This window comes from Lithobates pipiens, unplaced genomic scaffold (assembly GCF_037356315.1).
Source record: "Lithobates pipiens isolate NorthernLeopardFrog02 unplaced genomic scaffold, aLitPip1_a1.2 Scaffold_23, whole genome shotgun sequence".
In the NCBI taxonomy this organism is placed as follows: domain Eukaryota; kingdom Metazoa; phylum Chordata; class Amphibia; order Anura; family Ranidae; genus Lithobates; species Lithobates pipiens.
This window is the reverse complement of record NW_027507785.1, coordinates 278,820,038-278,845,620: the sequence shown is the minus strand read 5'-3', so window position 1 is coordinate 278,845,620 and position 25,583 is coordinate 278,820,038. Positions and strand designations below refer to the sequence as shown.

General features: G+C 44.6%; 1 protein-coding gene across 3 annotated transcripts in view; it reads right to left on the bottom strand.

Moving 5' to 3' along the window:
• Nucleotides 1-2,487: 2,487 nt before the first annotated feature.
• Nucleotides 2,488-25,583, bottom strand: part of ZYG11B (zyg-11 family member B, cell cycle regulator) — a 54,828-nt gene continuing 31,732 nt past the window's right edge. For 2 of the 3 annotated variants that reach the window (XM_077453306.1, XM_077453307.1), the window contains exons 7-14: nucleotides 22,726-22,825; nucleotides 22,144-22,194; nucleotides 21,847-22,008; nucleotides 19,674-19,721; nucleotides 12,585-12,782; nucleotides 11,644-11,696; nucleotides 5,902-5,999; nucleotides 2,488-3,650 (exon numbers count right to left, since the gene is read on the bottom strand). In XM_077453306.1, the coding sequence (XP_077309432.1) occupies nucleotides 3,469-3,650; nucleotides 5,902-5,999; nucleotides 11,644-11,696; nucleotides 12,585-12,782; nucleotides 19,674-19,721; nucleotides 21,847-22,008; nucleotides 22,144-22,194; nucleotides 22,726-22,825 (892 nt within the window). In that variant the 3' untranslated portion in view covers nucleotides 2,488-3,468. Of the gene's footprint in view, nucleotides 3,651-5,901; nucleotides 6,000-11,643; nucleotides 11,697-12,584; nucleotides 12,783-13,199; nucleotides 13,343-19,673; nucleotides 19,722-21,846; nucleotides 22,009-22,143; nucleotides 22,195-22,725; nucleotides 22,826-25,583 lie in introns of those variants that run through there. The other variant, XR_013262401.1, reaches the window with a different exon arrangement.

The window sequence follows — 25,583 nt, the reverse complement described above, 5'->3', positions numbered from 1 at the left end:
GTCTATGGACAATTACACTTTCCAGCATCCAGGAAAACTGGGATATCTGTTTGGATGGACCAAAGTATAAAGTTGTGCAGCTGCATCAGACGTTTAATCCCAACTACTCAGCCTGTATATAGCTGGAGCAGAATCTTCATCCTTTGTTTCTTCTTGTAGTGCCTCATGATGCCATATAATGGGCAGTATCAAAAGGCTCCCTCACTTCTCGCAATCACCTTTCTGTGATTTTATAGACACTGTAATGCTAGGTACACACTACTGTCTATTTTTTTTTTAACCCAGCAGGCTAAGCAAAAAACAAAACAAAAACTGAAGCGCTCGATAGGACATTGCCGTACTAACTATGCAATGTAAGAACAGCGATCACCCCGCTGAGCTATTATGTTCTGACAGGGGGGGCTGCCCCTTCTCCAGAACACAACATTCAGTGTTTGCAGCCATCGGCTGCCAGCACTGATCGGATGCTGGGTTTTCCAGCATGCCCGTTCAACAGAAGCCAGACATTCAGCCAGCTTTTGTCGAAAAGGCTGGTGTACAAACAGCTGAATGTCAAGGCCAATATTCAGCTCGTGTGTACCAGCCTTAAAGAATACTGACATAACTCTGTCAAAATACAGGTACCGTATATACTCGAGTATAGGCCGACCCGAATATAAGCCGAGGTCCCCAATTTACCCCCAAAAAACTGGAAAAAATTATTGACTCGTGTATAAGCCGAGGGTGAGACATGCCTGTCCATCCCTGTGTGTCGTCCATCCCTGTGTGTGTCCATGCATCCGTGTGTGTGTGTGTCCATGCATCCGTGTGTGTGTGTGTGTGTCCATGCATCCGTGTGTGTGTGTGTGTGTCCATGCATCCGTGTGTGTGTGTGTGTGTGTCCATGCATCCGTGTGTGTGTGTGTCCATCCATCCCTGTGTGTGTGCATGCATCCGTGTGTGTGTGTGTGTGTGTGTCCATGCATCCGTGTGTGTCCATCCATCCCTGTGTGTGCATGCATCCGTGTGTGTGTGTGTGTGCGTGTGTGTGTGTGTGTGTGTGTGTGTGTGTGTGTGTCCGTGCAGCCTACCTGTGTCCAGCCTGCCTGTGTCCGTCCAGCCTGTGTCCGTCCCGGCCTGCGGTCCGTCCCGGCCTGCGTCCCGTCCCGGCCTGCGTCCCGTCCCGGCCTGCGTCCCGTCCCGGCCTGCGTCCCGGCCTGCGTCCCGTCCCGGCCTGCGTCCCGGCCCGTCCCGCAGCTCTTCGTCGGTGGCCATTCTAGGATTCAAAAGCCGCGCCTCCGTCGGTGATAGGCGGAACACTCAATTTCCCACTGACTGCTGGGAAATTGAGTGTTCCGCCTATCGGATGTCCGTGATAGGCGGAACACTCAATTTCCCAGCAGTCAGTGGTCCGCCTATCATGGACGTCCGCTCATCCTCATACTACGGACGAGGATGAGAGGACGTCCGTGATAGGCGGAACACAGACTGCTGGGAAATTCAGTGTTCCGCCTATCACAGGCGAAGGCGGAGACGGAGGCGCGGCCTTTGAATCCTAGAATGGCCGCTGTCTGTCTGCTCGACACGCTGATCGGGCAGACAGACAGCGATGACTCGAGTATAAGCCGAGGGGGGCACTTTCAGCCTCAAAAAAGAGGCTGAAAATCTCGGCTTATACTCGAGTATATACGGTACATCTCTATTTCCAGCATGGCAACATATCAGCTGTCTAATTTACAATGCATTTTTTATAAAACTAGTCATCCTTTAAAAGCCCAGATCCATGCACAATGTTTTTTTTCCTTTTTTTGTAACCTTAATATTTTCTATGACTCACTTTAATCTAGAACTGATTTTTTATTTAAATAGCGGGTTCTAAAACAGACCACAGATTATGCAATTTTCTTGCTGTATTCCCCCATGAACACATTCAGCGTTTATGGAGGAATCCCTCCTGCAGCACTCTTGTATTTTGCAGATAGAAAGTATGGGGGGGGGCCTTCCCTGCAGCAGAACACAATGATTAGTATTTGCGGCTTATAGCCAGAGGCATCAATTGTTGGGGAAAAATCCAACAGGCTGGTTTGTACAAGGGATTGACTTGTGTACAAGCAAGTCCCTGCTGAACCGGCTGATGCTCGATCCATAGATGGCTGGCTTAAGTTCACTTAAGCTGGCAATGGAAAGTACAGGATGTTGTACTTCTGATTCTACACTACATCAGAAAGGTATCTATGATAGACAACGATTCTGGTGTGGTCTCTTCGCTCCCTCCCTCTTTGCTATTCACAAAACACAGACTGTGATGAAACTGCAGCCAAGCTCCGTGAATGGCAAAGTAGAGAAAGGTGTGGGGGCACAACACTGGAACCAGCATCTATTAGACACTGACCCAGTGCAATGGGGAGCCACCAAGTACAGCTCTCTGTAATTTAGAGACAGTTATGTTAGTAAAAAACTGTTGTGGTTTAAAGGAAAGATTGCAAATATAAAGAAATAGAAAAACTGTACCTGGAATTGGGCTTTATTAAAGGAACACTATTTGTTTACAATCAGGCACAACTTCCCAGGTGAGCACTCGTGGGCACTACCGTTTCTGCAGTCTTTGATGCTTCCAGATCATATCATGCTGATGAAGGAGGCACAAAACCTCAATTAATAGACATTTGGAGAAAAGCAATTAGAACTGCCATACATGCACAAAAGGTGATCCAATTTATAATTAAGACTATTCCCAGCCAGGGTCCATGCAGAGCAGAAACCTAAATCTCTGATATCCGAGGGTTACAGCCAGATGCATATTTGCTGCCAAACGTCTCCATATTGCACAACGGCTTATAAACTCTGTACAACTTGGCATGAAGTCTTTTGTGGTTTGCAACTTTCTGCTGAGGGCTGCCAGTATTCCTGTTTCCAACAGTTGTGATGCACAGCTAGTTATCAAAAAAACTTCAAACTATATTATCTTCAGCATAATCTCCCAATATCACATATTTACAGTATTTAGGCTCTCTTGATGGTTCTGATCTCTTTCAGAGCATTTTATGAGTCAGGCAGCTCCTTAAGGACAAATGTCAATCATCCATTCTGCCCAGGATATTCATTTGTTTGTATTGTGTCTCCTATACAGTCCAAGTTGAGCTGTGCAAATGGCAGCTGCAGTTAAACACATGAATGTCCATATTTCATGAGATTCGCTTTATAAAGAGCCCTAAAAGAAAACTTAAAAAGAGAACAGTGGTGGCGGCACCAAATGAGGAAGATAAAACGGGAAATTTGCAGTGGCTTTTTAAAAGTGAGGTCTTACAATGGATTCATGCTCACAGCAACACGAAGCAATGCAGCAACCAGGTGTATGATAATACTGATATCCTCATCCTTTTCAAGCCTCTGTCACCTAATTCAAAAGCATTCTAGAATGTTTTTTGATACATACAACACACAGACCTCAATATATACTAGGCGGATTCTCACAGGATGGCTCCATGATCACTTGCAGGGTGGTGGACTTGGAAATAAAGAATTGCCGTGCCGTGTAAGGTGCCTTTCAAGGTTATCCAGGATGGAGATGGTAATACGCAAAACATCCACATTGGCACCTGCGTGATCTCTGATATTGTGCAGCTTCATCAGACCACCCTCTTCGATTAACATGCTGCAGTATCGAACAGCTGTAAAGAGAAGCAATTAAGTTATAAAGAAACAGGAATTTTGTTCAATGATTGCATACAGCGATCAGCCATAAGATTATGACCATTGACAGGTAACGTGAATAACATTAAATGATCTCGATCCAATGGCATCTGAAAATGGGTAGGGTATATCAGGCAGCAGGTGAATAGGTTATCCCCGATGAGGTGTTCAAAGCAGATGACAAATTGGCAAGCATATGGATTTGAGCCACCGACATGGGTCAAAATTGTAATGGCTAGAAAACTGGGTCAGAGCAACTCCAAAACTGCAGCTCTTGTGGGGTGTTTTTGGTCTGCAGTGTTCAGGATCTACCAAAAGTGGTATAAGGAAGGAAAACTGCAAAACCAGTGACAAGGTTATGGGCAGCCAAGGCTCACTGATGCACATGGGGAGCGAAGGCTGGTCAGTGTCCAATCCAATAGAAGAGCTACTGTAGTTCAAATTGCTTAAAAAGTCAATGCTGATTCTGATAAAAGGCATCAGAGCACATCGCAGTTTGTTGCGTATAGGGCTGGGTAGTCACCGACCAATCAGGGCGCCCATGCTGACCCATGTCCACAGCCAATAGCACCTGGGCACATGAGCATCAGAACTGGTCCACAGGAGCAATGGAAGAAGGTGGCCAGGTCTGATGAATTCAAGACTGGTTTGAACACAAGAACGATTTTATGGTGTTAACTTGTCCTCCAAATTCCCCCGGTCTCAATCCACATGCATGGGATGTGCTGGAAAAAACACATCCGTTCCATGGAGGCCACACCACGCAACTTACAGGACAAAGTGGTTAAGCCACTCTGACCTATCTTTATACTATCCTCACTGTCTCCTAATGACAGGTAACCCTATGTGATAGGTCTATACTGCATTTTCTTTATAAATCAAAATTTTAGAGCGCCAATCAGTGCTAATGTGACCAGCCGCCTCTCTCCTCCTCCCCTCCCGAAAAAAGAAAATTGCTAGATTACCCCATCAACACAGTTATTGTTTATGGGGAATGCCTCCTGCAGCGCTATTGTATTCTGCCGGCAAGGAGCCTTCCCAGTCAGAATACAATAATTACTGCTAGCGGCTATAGTAACGGCAAGATCAGTCAGGCTGGTTGTACCCAAGTAGATCAATAGATTGACTTCAGTACAATCCAGTCTGCCCACAGGTGGATCAAATCTCATCCGGTCCCTGCTGAACATGCCAAGACTTGATCCATCCATGGCCGGCTTTAGAAGTGGTGGCTACATTAGTTTTCTCTTTTCAGGTAACACACCATGTCCTAGTGACAGCCTCAATCAAGTACTGCATCTACTGGATGCTCCTGGTCTAGATAAAAACCACCCCGCCCCCCCCCCCCATTATCATAAGGCTAGGTTCACAGCTGTGTGGGCGGATCCCGCACCAAGTCTGCACCTGTTCCTGCAACTACCCACACAGAAAAATTCAGATGTGTGCGAATGCCATTAATCCTAATGGCATGGCGCACAAACTGAAAATCGGAACCGCACTGCACTTGTGGCACCCGACCAGCCAATTTAAACATTGGCTGTGGTGCCGACATCGCTGGACTCCAGGACAGGTAGGTTTCCTAATGTTAAAATGACACTAAAGTTTCAGGTTTATATAAAAAAACAAAATTAGATTAGAGATCACCAAGAAACCTCAAACACCATGAACTTAAAAAATCAACTTTATTGAATATGGTTAAACTGAATTAATGCAAAAAACTACCACTGATGCAAACGTTAAAAATGTCAACATTGTCAAACAACTCAGAGACCTGCCGGCAGCACACCTCATACAACCACCACATTCAGTCCACACTGCAATATTACTATGGGGATACATGGGCTCTTCCACAGTCAGTGGGATAAGAAAGGATGAGATTATTCAAATGGCAAAGCCACTCAATCCACAGGGACCAAAACCCTGGTAATCTTCCAATCATTGAAAGCTACTGAGGCTGAATGTTCAAATGAACCGCAATGAAGGCAATACAGGCTGGATAGGGAGATAAGGGCGGGATGCCACATACAAGTTTCATATAGCATTCACTGGGCAGCATATAGCCGTTGTACATCAGTATGCTCACCACCTCATGTCTCATAGAAGGGGGTGTTGCAAATCCTCAAGCTGTGTGTTCCTTTACAAGGTTTTTTGGTGATCTTGGCAGTATACACACACACACACACACACACACACAGCATAAACAAATATATCACAGAGCAAAGAAATACATACGGTTTTTGCTGCAGACGTGCTGCATTGCCCAAACAGCCCAGAGCTGCACACCTGGTGTGCCGAAACATGACAGCAGCGGGAAGAAAGGGTTAAATGACCTGCAATGAGAACAGCTGGTCAGTCTAATGTACTATGCCCTCAGACAGCCTTAAAAGCCAACTCTGCCCAAAACTTGTATTGTATTCACTTCCTGGTGTTAACCAGTTTTTCGAATCTACTGTCTCTCTGGATTTCTTACTTACAGCAGTTTACGCTTCTACTGTCAACTTACAAATCCATAGTGATGTTGTCTCTCTCACAGCTAGATTCCTTACTTATGTGCAGTACTGTGCAAGAGTTTTAGGGAGGTGTGAAAATGCCGTAAATTAAGAATGCTTTCAGAAATTGAAGTGTTAATAGTTTATCAATAAGCAAAATGGAAAGTAAATGAACAGAAGACAAATCCAAATCCAAACAATATTTGGCGTGCCCACCATTTGTTTTTAAAACAGCATCAATTCTACGTACACTTGCACACAGTTTTTGAAGGAACTTGGCAGGTAAGTTGTTCCAAACATCTTGGAGAACTAACCACAGATCTTCTGTGGATATAGGCTGCCTCAAATCCTTCCGTGTTGCGTTTAGGGTCGTTATTCTTCTGCAGAATAAATTTGGGGCCATTCACATGATGGATAAATATCTGGCTATATTTCTCGGAAATTGATCCTGATCGAATCTCCAACTCCATTTGCAGAAATGAAGCACCAAACTTGCAAGGAACCTTCACCATGCTTCACTGTTGCCTGTAGACACTCATTATTGTACCTCTCCCCAGCCCTTCGGCAAACAAACTTCCTCCTGCTACAGATAAATATTTCACATTTTGACTCATCGTTGCTGCCATTTTTCTGAAACCAGTTCTTAGCCTTGTTTCCATGCACAATACTTTTGTACTGTACTACACAGTATAGAGAATACTGTACATCACCACCGAGGACCCTGAAAATTGGGTGGCTTCTAATACACCACAATTATAAAAGAGGGAAGTTTCAGGAAAATAAAATACATTTCCACAGACACCCTGCAAATTATGCAGCCCCCTTTACATTACACAGCCCCTTTCATTATACAGCCCCCCTGCACTCCCAGGGGACCCCCAGTCACCTGGGACAGCACTGCCAGCATACTCTAGAAAAAAAAATCACTGTCAGCCCCTTCTACACTGCTCCTCCCGTGTCACTGTCATTGTAAATCAAAGCTTCTAAATACCTCACTAACCCCATTCTTTCATGCTCCCTGGTCATGTGACTGCTCTTCTCTGATGTTGCATGGTAAGTCACATGACCGCTCTCCTCCTCCAATCTAAAGCTACAGTATGGGTAGAGCAACTAGAAAGAACGGCGTTAATTAGGTATTTAGAAGCTTCGATTTACAATGACACAGGAAGAGCAGTGTATGAGAAGGGGCTGGCAGTGATTTTATCTTAAGTTTAACCCTTTCATGACTAAGCCTATTTTTGACATTTGGTGTTTACAAGTTAAAATCCATATTTTTTGCTAGAAAATTACTTGTAACCCCCAAACATTATATATATATTTTTTTTAGAAGAGATTCTAAAGAATAAAAACAGCGATTGTTGAAAAATATTTTACGTCACACGGTATTTGTGCAGTGGCGTTTTAAACTTTTTTGAAAAATTGACACTTTCATGAATTAAAAAAAAACAAAACAGTAAAATTAGCCCAATTTTTTTGCATAACGTGAAAGAGAATGTTACGCCGAGTAAATAGATAACAAACATGTCACGCTTTTTAATTGCACGCACTTGTGGAATGACGACAAACTACGGTACCTAAAAATCTCAATAGGCGACGTTTGAATTTTTTTTCCGCTTACGAGGTTAGAGTTACAGAGGAGGTCTAGTACAAGAATTATTGCTCTCGCTCGGACGATCGCGGCGATACCTCACATGTGTGATTTGAACACAGTTTACATATGCGGGCGCGACTTCCGTATGAGTTTTCTTTGCTGCGTGAGCTCGCGGCGACGGGGGCGCTTTAAAAATATATATATATATTTTCTTATTAAAATTTTGATCACTTTTATTGCTGTCACAAGGAATGTAAACCTCCCTTGTGACAGTAAAAAGGTGTTGACAGGTACTCTTTATGGAGGGCTTGTGGGTCTAAAAGACTTCAAAACACTTCAAAGTATTCAGATCGCCGTTTTCGGCGATTCTGAAAACTGTATATATATTTTTAAATCTGGCGCCATTGGCAGCCGAGTAAACAGGAAGTGACATCATGACTTCCGTGTTTACAAATAGGAGACTGGAATGAAACCGCTTACAGCTTCAATCCAGTCCCCCCCTGGAAGCGCTGGATTGTTCATCGGTGCTCCTGATTGAACGGGAACCCCGGTAAGAGCGGCGGGGGGGAGATATAACCCCCGGTAGCCAACATGAAGGGGTTAAAGTATGTTGGCAATGCTGTCCCAGGGCCAGGAGAGGCAGGACACCTGACACCTCCCCCCACTGTGTGGCACAAAAATAAACAATCGGCGTATAACACGCACAGTTTGCCCTCTATTTTAGGGGGGAAAAAAGTGTGTGTTATATGCCGATAAATACGGGAATTTAAAAAGATTTCCAGTAAAAGTTGCTTTGAAAAGTTAAATATCTTAATCTGAAAATTTCTTGCAGCTTCCGGTTATAACTGGTAGTTAATATGAAATCTTCATCTCACTGGCACAATATTGCTACATTAACCACTTGCCGACCGCCGCACAACGATATACGTCGGCAGAATGGCACGGGCAGGCATATGGGCGTATATATAAGTCCCTGCCTTCTCGCGGGTGGGGGGCCCGATCGGGCCCCCCCCGGTGCCTGCGGCGGTCGGCATTCGTTCGGGAGCGATCCGGGATGAGGGGGCAGCCATTCATTCATGGCCACCCCCTCGCGATCGCTCCCGACGAATAGAAATGCTCCGTGACATCACTTCCTCTCCTCACAGGAGAGGAAGTGATGTGATCTCTCCTCCGTGTCGGTATTTTTCGTTCCGGCACCGAGGAGAGAGGATCGGTGAGTTGCACCAACAGACCACACGTACAGTAGAACATGCCAGGCACACTCACACCCCCACTTTACCCCCCGATCACCCCCCCCAATTACCCCTGCCCCCCCCAGTCACAGTGACACCAATTGCATTTATTTTTTATTTATTTTTTTGCATTGGTGTCATTTGTGACTGTAATAACTGTTAGGGTTAGCCCCCTTTAGTTCTAATGTGCCCCCCTAACCCCCCCAATAAAGGTTTAACCCCGTGATCACCCCCCGTCGCCAGTGTCACTAAGGCTGGGTTCACATTGCAGCGGTTTATGAGAACGAATGTGATTCGCACTGCAGTGCAAATCACATCCGATCTCTGTGCGATTCGAGTTCAGCCATACAGATAGTATGGCTGAATTCGCGCCGCACCCGCCGCAAATTGGCACGGGACCCTTTTTTTGGTCCGCAGCAGAATCAGATCGCATGGGTGTTCACACCATGCGATCCGAGTTTGCAGATCGCACTGCGATATGCGAACTGATCTGGGGGTGTCATTAACATTTCACTGACACTCCCAGCAGTTCGCATAGGGCAGTGTGAACTGCCGCCGGGAGGCATGCGATGCGGGAACCCGCCGCGGATTCGTGGTGTTCCCGCATCGCTCCAGTGTGAACCCAGCCTAATAAGCGATCATTTTTCTGATCGCTGTATTAGTGTCACAGGTGACGCTAGTTAGGCAGGTAGGTATTTAGGTTCGCCGCAACTTTTTATAGCGCCAGGGACCCCCATATACTACCGCATAAAGCCCCCTGATTGCCCCCTAGTTAACCCTTTCACCAGTGATCACCATATAACTGTTACAGGTGACGCTGGTTGGTTAGTTATTTTTTATAGTTTCAGGGCACCCGCCATTTATTACCTAATAAAGGTTTAACCCCCTGATCACCCGGCGGGTGTCATTTGTGACTGTAATAACTGTTAGGGCAGTTAGGGTTAGCCCCCTTTAGTTCTAAGGTACCCCCCTAACCCCCCCAATAAAGGTTTAACCCCGTGATCACCCCCGTCGCCAGTGTCACTAAGGCTGGGTTCACATTGCAGCGGTTTGAGAACGGATGTGATTCGCACCGCACTGCAGTGCAAATCACATCCGATCTCTGTGCGATTCGAGTTCAGCCATACAGATAGTATGGCTGAATTCGTGTCGCACCCGCCGCAAACTCGCACGGGACCCTTTTTTTGGTCCGCAGCAGAATCGGATCGCATGGGTGTTCACACCATGCGATCCGAGTTTGCAGATCGCACTGCGATATGCGAACTGATCTGGGGGTGTCATTAACATTTCACTGACACTCCCAGCAGTTCGCATAGGGCAGTGTGAACTGCCGCCGGGAGGCATGCGATGCGGGAACCGCCGCGGATTCGTGGCATTCCTGCATCGCTCCAGTGTGAACCCAGCCTAATGAGCGATCGTTTTTCTGATCGCTGTATTAGTGTCACAGGTGACGCTAGTTAGGCAGGTAGGTATTTAGGTTCGCCGCAGCTTTTTATAGCGCCAGGGACCCCCATATACTACCGCATAAAGCCCCCTGATTGCCCCCTAGTTAACCCTTTCACCAGTGATCACCATATAACGGTTACAGGTGACGCTGGTTGGTTAGTTATTTTTTTATAGTTTCAGGGCACCCGCCATTTATTACCTAGTCTCACTAGTGTACCCCTAAATTTAGGGGTGTCTACTTTCCAAAATGGGGTCATTTGGGGGGCGTTTGTGCCATCTTGGCATTTTATGGCCTTCAAAACTGTAACGCCCTTAGAAAGCCTGAAGGCGGTGCTTGGTTTTCGGGGCCCCGTACGTGGCTAGGCTCCCAAAAAGTCCCACATATGTGGTATCCCCGTACTCAGGAGAAGCAGCAGAATTTATTTTGGGGTGTCATTTCACATATGCCCATGGCATGTGTGAGCAATATATCATTTAGTGACAACTTTGTGTAAAAAAAAAATAATTTTTTTTTTGTCATTATTCAATCGCTTGAGGCAAAAAAATAAAATATTCAATGGGCTCAACATGCCACTTATCAATTTCCTTAGGGGGTCTACTTTCCAAAATGGGGTCATTTGGGGGGTTTTTGTACTGCCCTGCCATTTTAGCCCCTCAAGAAATGAGATAGGCAGTCGTAAACTAAAAGCTGCGTAAATTCCAGAAAACGTACCTTAGTTTGTAGATGTGACAACTTTTGCGCAAACCAATAAATATACAGTTATTGACTTTTTTTTTTACCAAAGACATGTGGCTGAATACATTTTGGCCTAAATGTATGACTAAAATTGAGTTTATTGGATTTTTCTAATAACAAAAAGTAGAAAATATCATTTTTTTAAAAAATTTGCGGTCTTTTTCCATTTATATCGCAAAAAATAAAAATAGCAGAGGCAATCAAATACCATCAAAAGAAAGCTCTATTTGTGGGAAGAAAAGGACGCAAATTTTGTTTGGGTATAACATTGCATGACCGCGCAATTACCAGTTAAAGCAGCGCAGTGCCAAATTGTAAAAAGACCTCTGGTCATTTACCAGCAAAATGGTCCGGTCTGAAAGTGGTTAAAATGAAAGCATATACATGACATAATTGCACAAACGGGCCAACTGCAACAGATTTGTAAGTCGTATATACAAACTGAAACTAAGTGGACAGCAGTAATGTATTGGCTCTTACCTATATGCAACCATCTCACATTCTGGTGTTGGCCAACCTAGTATGGCAGAATGCTGCAAAGATAAATTCAAGAAGTAAAAAAAAAAAAAAAGTAACTAAGAAGCCTGAAATAAGTTACACATTCTGAATCTGAAGAGCAGACAAAAGGCATGCACCACAGCAGACAAATCTTGGAATAATAGATATATAGGCAGCGACACTACTGACTTCAATCATAAAGTGACTTGAGAGCAGTATGGGGGCTGCCATTACATGCCTCCTTCTGAAAATGCTAGAAGCCTGGCTGCTTCCGATTTCAGTAGGTTTCTGTCATAGATCCAGAACAAGGAGTGTCGGAAAAATAATCTGACCTCTTTTTTTTCTATGGTTTGTGTAGGGTCAGCAACTCAGAACTGAATTCAAAGCATTAGAATGACAGGCAGAGAAGCAGAGAACTAGCAATTTCAAAAGAATAGTTTAGAATGGTTGTCTTGGTCCTGACTGGACAGTGAAAAGGAAAGCAGCAGACTGATGAGCTCATCTCTCCATCACTTTGCCCCCCCCCCCCCCCCACGATCAGTATACTTCTTGCACCATGGCAGCTCTTTGTAGTGGCTTCTTAAGTTAAATTCATGTACCTACATATATTTTGTTAAATGCAAGTGAAATGAAAGCGTAATTATAAATACAGAGCTGCATTAACTTGTGTCCTTTAGCTCTGTGTAGAGTTCCGCTGTTACTAAATGGACCCCTATTGCCCACTTTTTTCTGAAAACGGCAATTGCCAGGTTGTTATTCAAAGTCTTTAGTTTTAGTGATCAGAGTCAATAACTTAAACAAGCATGCAGATCAGAAAGAGTTATGACTCCACTTGCTACACAAAAGTTCCAGATCAGTGAATCTAAAAGCAAATCAAGGTCTCGTTCACACGGGGCATTTTAATCTGTTACCGTTCTACTTACCAGCTGCTCTAGCAGTGTCTCCCTCAAACTCGTGCTGAGGGTCCAGGTTTCCTCTCCCCGGGATACTAGATGTGCAATGATTCCCGCTGCAAAATAACTGACCTCCACCTCTACACTGTGCAGGAGCTTGCTGATTTGATCAATGAAGTCCTTCCACATGAGTTCCGAGTGCAGCTCCTTCACCTCTGCTATGTTGTTCTAGAAGATAGATGGAAGATTTGATAGTGGAGAGAATAAATAAAAAAGGACAGAAAAAAAAAAAAAACACACATAATCCTGCTGTAATACAAGTCTAAATTCTAATAGAGCTGTTGAAAAATCTAAAACTTAAAGCGGACCTTCAGTCACTTTTTCAACTTTCCAGCCATTAAATTTTCTGCTCTTGTAAAAAAATTTTTTTTTCTGCCAGTAAATCCCTTATATAGCCCACTTCCTATTTCTTGTCTGGTAAAAAGCCTAGGCTTACCACATCATGCACAGCTCTCTCTCACTCTCCTGAGAATTAGGTGAGCAGACTGCAGTTCCTCTTTAAAGGATAAGCTCACCTTTTTACAAAAAATAATAAATGCACATTGCAGGTAAAAAAAAAAAAAAAAAAATTAGAGTTACGCTTACCGGTAACGTCTTTTCCAGTAGTCTTTCAGGACAGCCACTATGAGAGATAGACTCCTCCTCTTCCTCTGGAAACACTGCGCCAGCCCATAAATTCTTACTTCCCCTGCCGGACCTCAGTTTATAGCGAGATTCCCTCTGGCCAGCTGGGGAGACACAAGAACACATTAATAAACACATTGTCAAATATCATTATCCTGCTGTGTTCTGGTCTTTTGTAAGACCCCCCCCCCCCCCCCCCCAATTTTCAGGTGGGTAACTAGGGCTGTCCTGAAAGACTACTGGAAAAAGACGTTACCGGTAAGCGTAACTCTAATTTTCCCTAATCGTCTTTCAGGACAGCCACTATGAGAGGATAAAACGAGCACTTACCAGTTAGGGTGGGACTACAGCTTGCAAAACCTTTCGCCCAAAGGCCTGCTCACCTGCCGACACCAGGTCCACTCTGTAGTGTTTTACGAAAGTGGAGTAGCTGGACCATGTTGCTGCCCTGCAAATCTGCTCTGGCGTTGCTCCCGCTCTTTCTGCCTGGGAGGCTGCCATAGCTCTAGTAGAGTGTGCTTTAATACCCACTGGGATTTCTTTCCCTGCAACTGAATAAGCCTGCTCGATGGCTACTCTGAGCGATAGTGCGTCGGGACGCCTTACATCCTTTTCTGGCCCCGGAAAACAAAAGCAGTCCGACCTTCTAAATGCCTTGGTCAGTTCTAAATAGTGTAGGATACAGCTCCTAACATCCAAATAATGGAATTTCAATTCCTTCTCATCTGAGGGATTGGGACAAAATGAGGGTAAAACTATTTCCTGGCTTCTATGAAAGCTGGATGCCACTTTCAGTAAAAAAAGGCCGGATCGGTCTTTAAAACTATCCGGTCCGGGAAAATAACGCAAAAGGGAGACCTGACTGATAAGGCCTCAATCTCACTGACCCTCCTGGCAGTTGTTACCGCTACCAGAAAAACTGTCTTCAAAGTAAGCTCTCTTAATAAACACTCTTCTAAAGGCTTAAAAGGGGGTCCCGTTAAGCTTTGTAAAACTAAGGATAAATCCCATCTGGGAAAGGGCAGACCCTGGACAGGTCTCTGTCTAGTCAGGGCCCTAAAGAATCTGACTACCCACAGGTTGGCAGCCAGATGCTTTTCTAAATAAACACTGAGGGCTGACACTTGACCCTTGAGGGTACTAATGGATAAGCCCTTATCCGCCCTACAGTGCAAAAATTCCAACGCTGCAGAGGAGCTCCGTACTGGGAAAGAGCTTTCTACACACCATTTATTGAAACGTAACCAGACCTTTTCATAGATCTGACGTGTTTCCTTTTTCCTAATGTCAAGGAGGGTAGAAACTAGCCTCTGAAAACCCCTTAGCTTTTAATATACCCTCCTCAGTAGCCAGGCCGCCAACTTCCACTGGCGTACTTGTGGACAGAGGACTGGCCCCTGAGAGAGGAGATCGTCCCGAGGGGGCAAGAATAAGGGAGGTTCTACAGCCAACTGTTTCAGTATTGAGAACCATGCTCTCTTGGGCCAATGCGGTGCCACCAGAATCAGAGATGTGCTTTCCATCTGAAACTTTCTCAGAACTGCTGGCAACAACGCCGGAGGCGGGAAGGCATAGCATGTTCTGAAGCGGCAATTGTGGTTCAAAGCATCCATACCTAAAGCTCCCTCTCCCCTTCTCAGGGAGAAAAAAACAGGGGGTTTTTGCATTGCTTTTGGACGTGAAAAGGTCCACCTCCGGAGGCCCCCCCATCTCTTTATTATGAGATTGAAGATCTCCTGGTTGAGAACCCAGTCGCCCTCCCTCAGCCTCTTTCGGCTGAGAAAGTCTGCCATCACGTTTTTCTCTCCTCTCAGGAAAACTGCCGAGAGTGAAAGGGTGTAGGTCTCGGCCCAGCTCAGGATCTCTGTTGCTAAAGACAACAGGGCTCTGCTTCTCGTGCCACCCTGCTTGTTCTAGGTAGGCCACTGCAGAGGAGTTGTTTGACCACACCTGAATGTGTGGTCAAACCACCTGAATGTGGTGGCCCAGGAACTCTTTTTTGAAAAACCTAAGGGCTAGTCCCACTGCCCTTAGTTCTTTCCAGTTGGATGACCGAGACAGCTCGTTGTCTTCCCAAGTGCCCTGGGCTAGAAGGGAACCCAAATGTGTCCCCCAACCTCTGCCACTTGCATCTGTGGTAACTACCCGAGAAACCGTGATGAGCCACAGACGTCCTTGCGACAGGTTCGTCACTTTCCTCCACCACCAGAGGGATCTCTTTACTTGGTGTGGAACATGTACTAGAGCCTCCTGACTGTGGTCCCACATCCCTAGGACGAAGGTCTGTAGGGGACGAAAATGTAGTCCCGCCCACTGCACTGCTGGGAGGGTAAATGTAAGTAGACCCAATACTGATATCAGAAACCTTATGGAAAATAGCTGGTTGCTCTGAAGAGAGGCCACAGCTCTGTCCAGCTTTTGCACCTTCTCCCTCGGCAGAAAAACTCTCAACAGTGTTGAGTCCAACAGGAATCCTAAATAGGAGATCTGTTGCGAGGGGATCAGGCTGGACTTTTCCAAGTTTAGTAGCCACCCCAGGTCTGTAAGGACCCTTTTGGTTAGGTCGAGATCCTTGACTAATTGTATTGGGGACGCTGCAAATAAGAGCAGGTCGTCCAGGTAGGCTATTATAGATATCCCCTGGAGCCGAAGAAAGGCCATGGCTTCTGCCAGGACCTTGGTAAAAATGCGGGGTGATGAGGATAGCCTAAAACTATAGGTGTACCGTTTCTCCCCCTAGCTCTATGGCAAGGCGTAGAAACTTCTGCGAGGCCTCCGCTATAGGGATGTGTAAATACGCGTCCCTTAGGTCCAAAGATACCATGAAACAGTTGCAGGGTAGTAGAGCCCTTACTGAAAAGATTGACTCCATGCGGAATCTTTTGTATGCCACTGACCTGTTCAGGGGCTTTAAATTCAGAATTAATCTGAATTTTCCTGAAGGTTTTTTTTACTACAAAGACATGAGAATAAAACCCCCTTCCCTCTTCCGCTTTTGGGACTCTGAAAATAAAATCCTGATTCTCTAATTCCCTCAGTGCTTCCAGCAAGGCCTCAGCCTTTGCCATGCACCTGGGTAGATGCGTGACAAGGAATCTTTGTGGGGGCGGACTTGAGAATTCCAAGAGGTACCCCCTTATCACCCCTAAAATAAATTGTTTGGGGGATATTGCCTCCCACTGTGGGAGAAAGGCCCCCAATCTTCCTCCCACTGTAACGTCACTCCTCTGCCCCTGCCTTTTTGGGGCCAGGTTTTCTTTTTTCCCCCCTCTGGTTTTGGGGTTTCCTTGTGCCCTTGCGGACGAAACCCCTTTTTTGTTCGTACAGGGGGGTTTTCCGTTTAAGAGGAAAGGATTTTTTCCTGTCCACTGTGCGGTCTAGAACAGTCTCTAGACCTGGGCCAAAAAGGAGGTCCCCCGTCAAAGGTATCCCACACAGTTTTACCTTGGGGGCACTATCCTCTGGCCAAGTCTTTAGCCAGAGGGCCCTTCTGGTCGAATTGGCTAGAGCCGCTGTTCTGCCTGACATGCAGACAGACTCAGCAGAGGCGTCTGCTATGTAAGCGACACCTCGCAGCATAGTAGGGAAGGACGACAGAATGGTTTCCTTATCTGTGCCTGCCTGAATATGTTGTTGGATCTGTGAGAGCCAGTGCTCTAAATTGTGAGCCACTACTGTAACTGCCACTTCAGGCTTTAAATTGCCGATAGCCGAGTCCCACGTTTTTTTAAGCAGAGAGTCAATCCTTTTGTCCATGACATCTGCCAAGGCCCCCATGTCTTCAAACGCCAGATCCGAGTGTCTGGAGACCTGGGAGAAGGCTGCATCTAATTTGGGACTTTTATTCCAAATGCATGCCGGGTCCTCTTTAAATGGGAATCTTCTTTTAAGGGATCTAGAAAAGAAGGGCTTTCTCTCAGGATCCTGCCACTCCTTTTTAACGGTTATCATCAGTACCTCGTGTACTGGAAACACCCTTCTCTTTTGTTCCCCTAAACCCGAGTACATTTGGTCATGAAGGGTTAGGGGTTTGTTATCCGCCTGGATACCGAGGGTTGTATAAATCGCCTTTAAGAGGTCCTCTACCTCATCAAGGGATAATTTATATCTGGAGGTTTTCCTGGACCCCCCATCCTGGTCCTCCCCCTCTGAACCCTCCTGGGAATCTGAAGAGGAACTGTCTGGAAGTCCCCTTCCTGTCCCTGAAGGGCCTGCAAACTCTGTCCCCCCTGTCGTAGCAGGTTGAACCGGAGCAGAACTCTGTGCTAGAGGTGGGGTTGTTTCCTGGGAAGTTGGACCCGTGGGAAGCTGAAACTTTTCAAACAGGGATCTAAATGAAGAGAAGGTGGACGAGAGCTCTTTGACTGAAGCTGCTAGTCCTGACTCCTGTTCAGATTCCCTTTCCTTAACAAGGGAGTCTATACAGTCTCTGCACAACACAACACCTTTGTCCAGGATTCCCCTAAAATGTCCCTACAGGAGGCACACTTCTTTTTAGAGCTATGCGTGGACTTAGTTTTTTCCGTAGCTTTCTGAAATACAAGTAAAAAAGGAAAAAACAGAAAGAGAAAAAAAGTCATTACAAGGCTCAGGATACAACCCTGGGAGTGCACTAGACCCCTCTTTAAATGCAGGGATCTGAGCCTCCCCTCCCCCCTCCCTATTGATAGGAACCATACATGGGGGGGGGGGGGCGCAATCCTAGATAGAGAGTACCCCTCCCCAGGGTGCTTTTACCTTAGGAATGCTGGAGGTAGTGTCTGTAGGTTGAGCATCAGCTTCCGACATGACTGCAGGTGGCTGCTTACTACCGAGTCTCACACTGCCTGTGCGCGTTCCCGACTCGTCTCCAGCTTGTGCCCAGCCCTTCTATCAGCTCCGCGACCCGGAAGTCGATCGTATTCGAGGTCAAGACTTCATTTCCACCGGATACGACGTCGCCCGTCGTTCGGCCCGCACGGTTCCAAGAAGAAAAAAAAAGGCGGTCTGTACCCTTGTACAGGGAAATCCGAATGGCTTGCCAGCGGCGTCCCTGTAGACGCGATAGGAGTCCCCCACGACCTGAAGCCACGCTCGACTAGGAAGGGGTGGCAATACTTGGTGAGGTAAGTAAGCTGAACGTCAATTCGAATGGCTTGAACCCAGTTTCTCCTTACGAAGCCCCTGCTTCTTTTAACCGGGTTCTTGACGAAAAAAATGGCCACAGCCTCCCTGACGGACCGGCCTGGTCCCTGCACAGTGTTTCCCCGCCAGAGGAAACACTAATAACTGAAGTCCGGCAGGGGAAGTAAGAACTTATGGGCTGGCGCAGTGTTTCCAGAGGAAGAGGAGGAGACTAGCTCTCATAGTGGCTGTCCTGAAAGACGATTAGGGAAAATGTGCATTTATTATTTTTGGTGCAGAAGCCTGTAAAGCATTTCATAACATGTTACACACTGAATATGGGTGTAACATGTTATGAAAGGTGAACCTATGCTTTAAATCAGTTACCACATTTATATTACATTCGCACTCATCTATACATACATACTCCACAGAGGCTGTGTACAGGGCAATGTATCCATGTATGTATTTACAGTATGTATGTACAGTATGTATGTACAGTATGTATGTACAGTATGTATGTATTAAAAGTTTTTTAGCAACCTCACTTCCTGTTCCTGAAACAAGAGAAGTCAGAGGAAGTCTCTCCAAATCTCTTAAACAGTTGTCACCATATGAAGATTTTTGGATTTTCTATTACGTTCTGACAATAGTCACCAAGACAACAGAGAGACGGTGGATAAATCTCCCTAAAGGGAGGTCTCAACACATCCCCACTTAGGCTCAGTTCACACCTAAACCGGCCGCGGATCACACAGCAACCCCGTCCGTCCCTGTTCTCCATTTCAGGGGCAAATCAGGGCAGAATCTTTGCCTGAATTCTGCCCTGAAACGAAGGCAAAGACACACAGCGTTTCTGTGCAGTGCGCACCGCTGCCGCCCCGGAGACATGTAAACCGGCTCCATAGAGAAGAGGTCATAGTCTCCTGCTATGCGAATTGAATGCAGAGAAACCCACATCCAATTAGCATAGGTGTTAACCTAGCCTAAAGGTTTTACATATAATTTTCTTGCAACATTGAAAGTCAACAGAGCCATGCTGTGTGCTCGTTTACAGTTTTTGTTGCTTTAATAAATTTTTCAAAAAAACTGCAGAATATATATTAAGTATTGCTTCATTGTCCCAGGCCTTGAATGTATTATAATGAAATCAGTGGAAACACAAACCAAACACAGATCACTGCTGGTGTGCAAACATGATTACCAGGAGTGCCATCACCCATACGAAGATCGACTCCCTAGACTGGTATAAACAAAGCACAAATGACCAAAGGGGCAAAGCTCAGAACACTTCCAAGACACACAAACATGAAGCCGTTGTTTATTTCTTACCAGTAAACCCAGAACTTTCTGCTGGATGGATGACTCAGAGGGAAAAGTCTTAAGAAGAGAAAAAAAAAGGAGAAGTTAATTGTTGAATGTAAACTTTGTAAAAACAAACAAACAAACAAACAATCATCTAATTTTGTTTGTTCCCTTTGGGTCTGTTAAATATACCATTGAAAAAGAGTTTGGTTATGTTCCTTCAATAAATCTGACAAAACACCTTTTGATCCTGCCAGAAATCATGTAAGCTGATAACTGTGCAGCACAGAGGACACGGAAAGTTATCAGTTAGTCCTGTTCCAAGCATTCTTCTTTTTGGACTACAGAACACCTTCCCCTATGTTACGCAAGGGGAGGTGTTCTATAGTGCTAAATCACTTCATGTCCTAGGGTGATAACACTGCTCCTCCACAGAGACAATGCAATGAGTGAGTGCAGTCCCTGCAGGATTGCTGGGTGACAATGAATGGGTAAAAAGTCTGAGAAAAGAAAAAACTAGTGCAGCTACCACATCTATGGATTGATGAGCTGCAACTGCATTTTTTATAAAAACAGAAACAAAATTACTGCGCAAAAGGTAATACAAACTAGTGAGAACCAGAAGCACACAAATAAGTGCAGGGCATACCATAAAGATATTCAATTTAACATATGCCACGCTCATTAAACAACAAGTGCAATATTTAAACATAAATAAAAATGAAATTAATAGCATTACCTAAAGTCCAAATATTAAACAATTGTCCATGCAACAATGAAAGGTTTGTATCCACCAATGTGAGAATCCTCTTTTACAAAGAAGAGTGTTCTTCAAATGCTCTCATACATGAAACACCCAGTGCTCTATCCACCAGAGCACATAGGGGGGCACTGGTCATGGGGGAGGAGCAAAGAGAGAGGTTGTTAGCGGTAAAGCGCAGCTAGTTTTAGCAGTGCTTTACGGTCGCTAGTGGGGCACTTTTAATCCCCTCTAGTGGCTGAATAAAGGGTTAATAGCGCCCCTGTTGTGGTGCTGCCGAATAACTTTTCAGGTGCTTCGGCAGCGCTGTCCATCCATTCATTTCAACGAACAGGGGTGGTGAAGGAGCGGTGTATACACCGCTCCCGCACCACCTCAAAGATGCTGCTTGCAAGACTTTTTTCCCATCCTGCAAGCGCACCACCCCAGTGTGAAAGCACTCAGAGTGCCTTGAGAGGCGCTTTTCAGGCGCTATTTTTTAGTGCTAAAACACTTGAAAAGCATCTTCAGTGTGAAAGGGGGCTTAAACAGTCATGGGTAGCAACTCAGACAGAGTCTGTGCGACCAATGGTTTAAATGCTGCCAAGGTTGCAGGAATAAGAGAGAGAGAGAGAGAATCTGCAGGAGAGGGCTCACTAACACGTAAATAACTGGGTGATTTATGCCATAAAATGTTTTGACAGAGTTAAAAAAAAAAAAAAAAAAAAAAAAGACTTGAGGATGGAATAGAATGTTAAGAAGCAGAGGGCAACATGACTTCAGGCTGAAGATGTTGGCACTGTTAGTAGGCATGTTGCCAGCAGCCCCATGAGCCATTAGTATAAAGTGAGTTGGGGGCACCAGGTACAGCAAATCTGTTGCATGCTCGTCCCAATCCTGTGCCTAGAATTAGAGATTGTGACCATGTGGTGGTAAGGCAACATTATAGGTCCATTATAGGTATGTGGCACGGTCTCAACTACTTGTGAAAACCAGACAGTTTGTTGCAGGAGAGGATGGCTGGAGATGATCAAAGTCACTATAGGCAGACATTATGAACCGAACAGAGTTCCACAATGCACCTGCAAGCAGTAGCAGTTGGAAGATGCTTCACCGATTCTGTATGGCAGGAAAGGGCACAGATTGCGCACGTAACATTCCACCCACCAGACAACATCGGCACTCAGCCTCATAATGTTTACCTCCTCCCACAGGAGAAAAAAAAAACAACCCCCCCCCCAGCAACAGGTAACTAACTGTCAAAATCAATTTAAAAATAAAATTTAATTGAAAGAAATCTTTTAATTATACTTTTTTTGCGTAAAAGTATTTACGCATGCAAAATTAGTCACACTGCTAAGTTACCAAACAAGTTCTCGCAACTACGTTTGACCTGGACATCTAGGATTGGGGATGTAGGGTTAATTTTGCAGGTTTGGAAAAAGTACATTTTTTTTTTACCTCTAGGACCTTCATGAAGAGCTCCAGGCCCTGGTTCTCTATAAAGTGGCGGCATGTGGTTGGAGATTCATCTGTCAGGTTCCACAAGGCACTCAGGGTGAACTTTAAAGTCGTGTCCACCAAGCTCTGGTTGGTCTTCTGTCGCACTATTTGCAAAAGTTGCTGAATGCAAAAGGGCACAAAAATGTTTAGAAGCAATAAAAAAAAAAAAAAAAAAAAAAAAAAAAAAAAAAACACAAGTAAAAATCATATACAAACTGTTTAGGAGGGGAAACCTCTATATAGTGAAATACATACCCTTACGATGAAAAGCTCTGCTCCTAGCTGAGCTGTCTGTTCTGTTGAAAGCTGTCAAAGAAGCACATTAACAAAAAACCTTATTCATTTTAATGAAAAATAAATAAATAAAATTAAGATGATCAAAGCTGAACATGTGCTCTCCTCCAATGATCAGACTTATCCTGAATCCCCCTCCCCCACAGCCATTCACTAGGAAGCTCAGTGTGCTGTTGCTTCTCCTCCCCCAGTTCGTATGCAGCTGAGAACAGAATGAATGTGATCACTTATAAAGGGGGGGGGGTGGGGGAGTAATTATTTCTTTTCCAGCTGCTGCTTACACCAATTAAAACATACTGAGACATTTGGTATAATGTACTATGTTATGTGATATCTTGGTGCTACACAAGTATGGGAAATAGACAATAATCGTCATTATAAAATTATACAGATACAGTGATATAGCATGTTAAAACAATCCTCACCAGACACAGGAACGTGAAATGCAAAACCAAAAGCACATACAATTTGTTCAATGTGCATCATTATATCTGGGTTATATTGTTAACAGAATAAATAAAATAAAAAACACAATCAACAAACCTTTGCAGCAAGAATTGAGATAATGGCTACCGCCATCCTTTGCATGTTTTGGTCTTCATGATTACACAACCACTGCATTACAAGCTTTGCTGCATCAAATCTGAAAAAAAAAAAAAAAATTGTACAAATTGACACCAAGGTTCCATTGTCCTTTATCAGCAATGATCAAAAAGATAAAACACCTCATTAAGCCCCGTACACATGGGCAGAATGTGGGGAGACATTTGCCAGTACAAAATGTCAGACACGTATGCTGGAGAACTAGCAGCCGAACGACTTCCAATTATCGGAGTGTTCTGGTTGGAGGGGCGTGTCCCTCTGTCAGAATACAACATCAGCGACTAACCTCGCATGGTTAGTACAGCAACTTCCGACCGGAGCTGAGCGTTTTTTTTTGCAACCAAAAACTGTAGTGTGTAACAGGCTTTAGAGGGCTTCTCTCCAACTCCCTAGAGACACACACACAAATATTAAAATGTAATGCTGCGTACACACGACCAGACTTTGACAGTCTAGGTCTGACAGTCTTCCCGACGGACTTTCGGCGGAGTACAGATGGACTTTCTGAACGAACGGACTTGGCCACACACAAGCACACCAAAGTCTGACAGATTTGAACGTGATGACGTACGACCGGACGGATTCGAGTCTGTCGGAAAGATTTGAAACATGTTCTATTTCTAGGTCCGTCAGACTTTTAACTTTTAACAAACTTTGTCTGTGTCCATGGGCAAAATGGATGTGAATGGGAGCGATTTAATAATTCTCAAGAATAGAAATTTATATACAGTATATAACTTATTTCACAATACAACTTTAAAACATGTCATTTGACATGATTAATACATACAAGTGTTTAAACAAAGAGGTCATCCTTTAACTATCAATCTTTTAAAATATGTGTTGTGTTCAACGCGTTTCATGGGATCACAGCTTCTTCAGGACCTCAGACCTTTAAAATGTCCACATAAGTAATAAGTAAAGTGTGGGTGGGAGGAACGGAGGGAGAGGAAGGAACCTCTCCCCCCTTGTAGGTTTATCTAGCTAGCATATTTGGGTTTATCAGACGGACCAGTTGAGGACTCCAACCCCCTCCTAGCTACGCTGGTGCTCTGTTCCATCTCTCCCATCCAGTGGAGTAGAAACTCGACTGGGAAAAATTGGTACTCGTGGTGTACATTCGGGGGGGGAGGAAGTTGAGGCCAAGTCAAGGGTATGACCACAAAAAGGGTTTATGGCTTTTTATATTATTGTGGATAAATGTGTGTGATGGCTATTACTTAGTTCCAAGAGAATTATTGTATACATGTATTTGTTAAACCAATAAAAAAAAAATGTAATATACACAGAGGCAAAGGGGGGGAGATATTTTTCAAAATTATGTTATTTATGTATTTTTCAATATTATGCCCTCCCCCCACCTCTGTGAGAGGATAGATTCTATTTCCTGACGCCTTCATGGCAGCACACACTGGGTTGTGACTCCGCCCCCACAACCTGACAGGATTGGATTAACTATAAATTTGAAGGGGAGACACCCTGCTGCATTCTCTTTTTTATCCTCACCTGACAGGTTGGACGGACGGAGTTTTCCTGTTACAGATGAATAAGCCTCTACCGCATTCGCCCCAGCAGGTTCAAGCCTCTCCTGTTTGGAAGTCCCTCCTGTACAGTCTCTAAAGGAGCTTCTATGGAGGGAACCCCCGCTCTGGTGGTCTCAAGGGGCTACTGGATTTCTAGCATTACCAAAGCTTTAAAGAAGCTTTTTTGCTTTGCAGTGGACTCCCCTTCTTCTTTTGCCTATTGATTCCTCTTATTTAAATAATATCCATCTTTTATTCCTATAGTAAGTGGTGGTTTATATTCCCTTTTTTCTCTACCTTTGGGATTGCTGTCTTTTGTAGTCCCCTGTCATGGCCACCGTTTGTTTCTCCTTCAGTGGTGTTTTCTCTATGCTGTAATTCCAGCCTAGATGGCGTCGTTCGGCCACTCTGAGCACGTGCAGTGCTAGTGTTTTTTTCCCCCTATGTTTTTAATGTGTGTTCCCTTATCCAAAATGGCGCTGGAACACTCAGGATGCTTCTGTGCATGCGCAGAGCGTCAATTAGCCGCCGCAATGGCGCTATTTTCAAATACAGAGCTGTATTTCTCTTGATTCTGCTGTGCAATCTGCAAAACTGAAGGAAGGTTGCTGCCTCTGCATGTAGATCACTCTGCAGTCTCCAGGTAAGTCCCTGTGGGACTCCTATATGTATTATTATGGTTATTATATTGTTTCTTGCAGATAAACTTTGTTAATAAATAATATATATATTTATATTTATAAGTGAATTGTATGTGTATATGTGTATGTATGTATATGTATGTGTGTGTGTGTATATGTATGTATGTGTATGTATGTATATATATATGTGTGTATATATATATATATATATATATATATATATATATATATATATATATATATATATATATATATATATATATATATATATATGTGTACACATTATTTCTCTCTATATCTCAGACTGTCCTTCACCCCTTTTTTTTCTATGGAGTCCACTGCCCACGCAGACCACCATCAGCAAGTTAGGTAAGAGGCTTTACCGGGCAAGGTAAGTATTGAAGGGGAGAAAAAAAAAAAAAAAAAAAGAGTGCCAGACGTTAAATGCTGCATTTTTTTGGCAGCCCGTCTAGATCAAGAGGCGCAAGTTCCAGCCATGGGAAAAGGTCTAGCCATACGTCTAGCAGGATGTCCCGCAGGAGCCGCTCAAGATCTCCTTCATGGAACTGAAGACACAGCCACTTACAACATAGCTACTCACGCCACAGTCGATCAAGTCACAGGAGATCTCCTT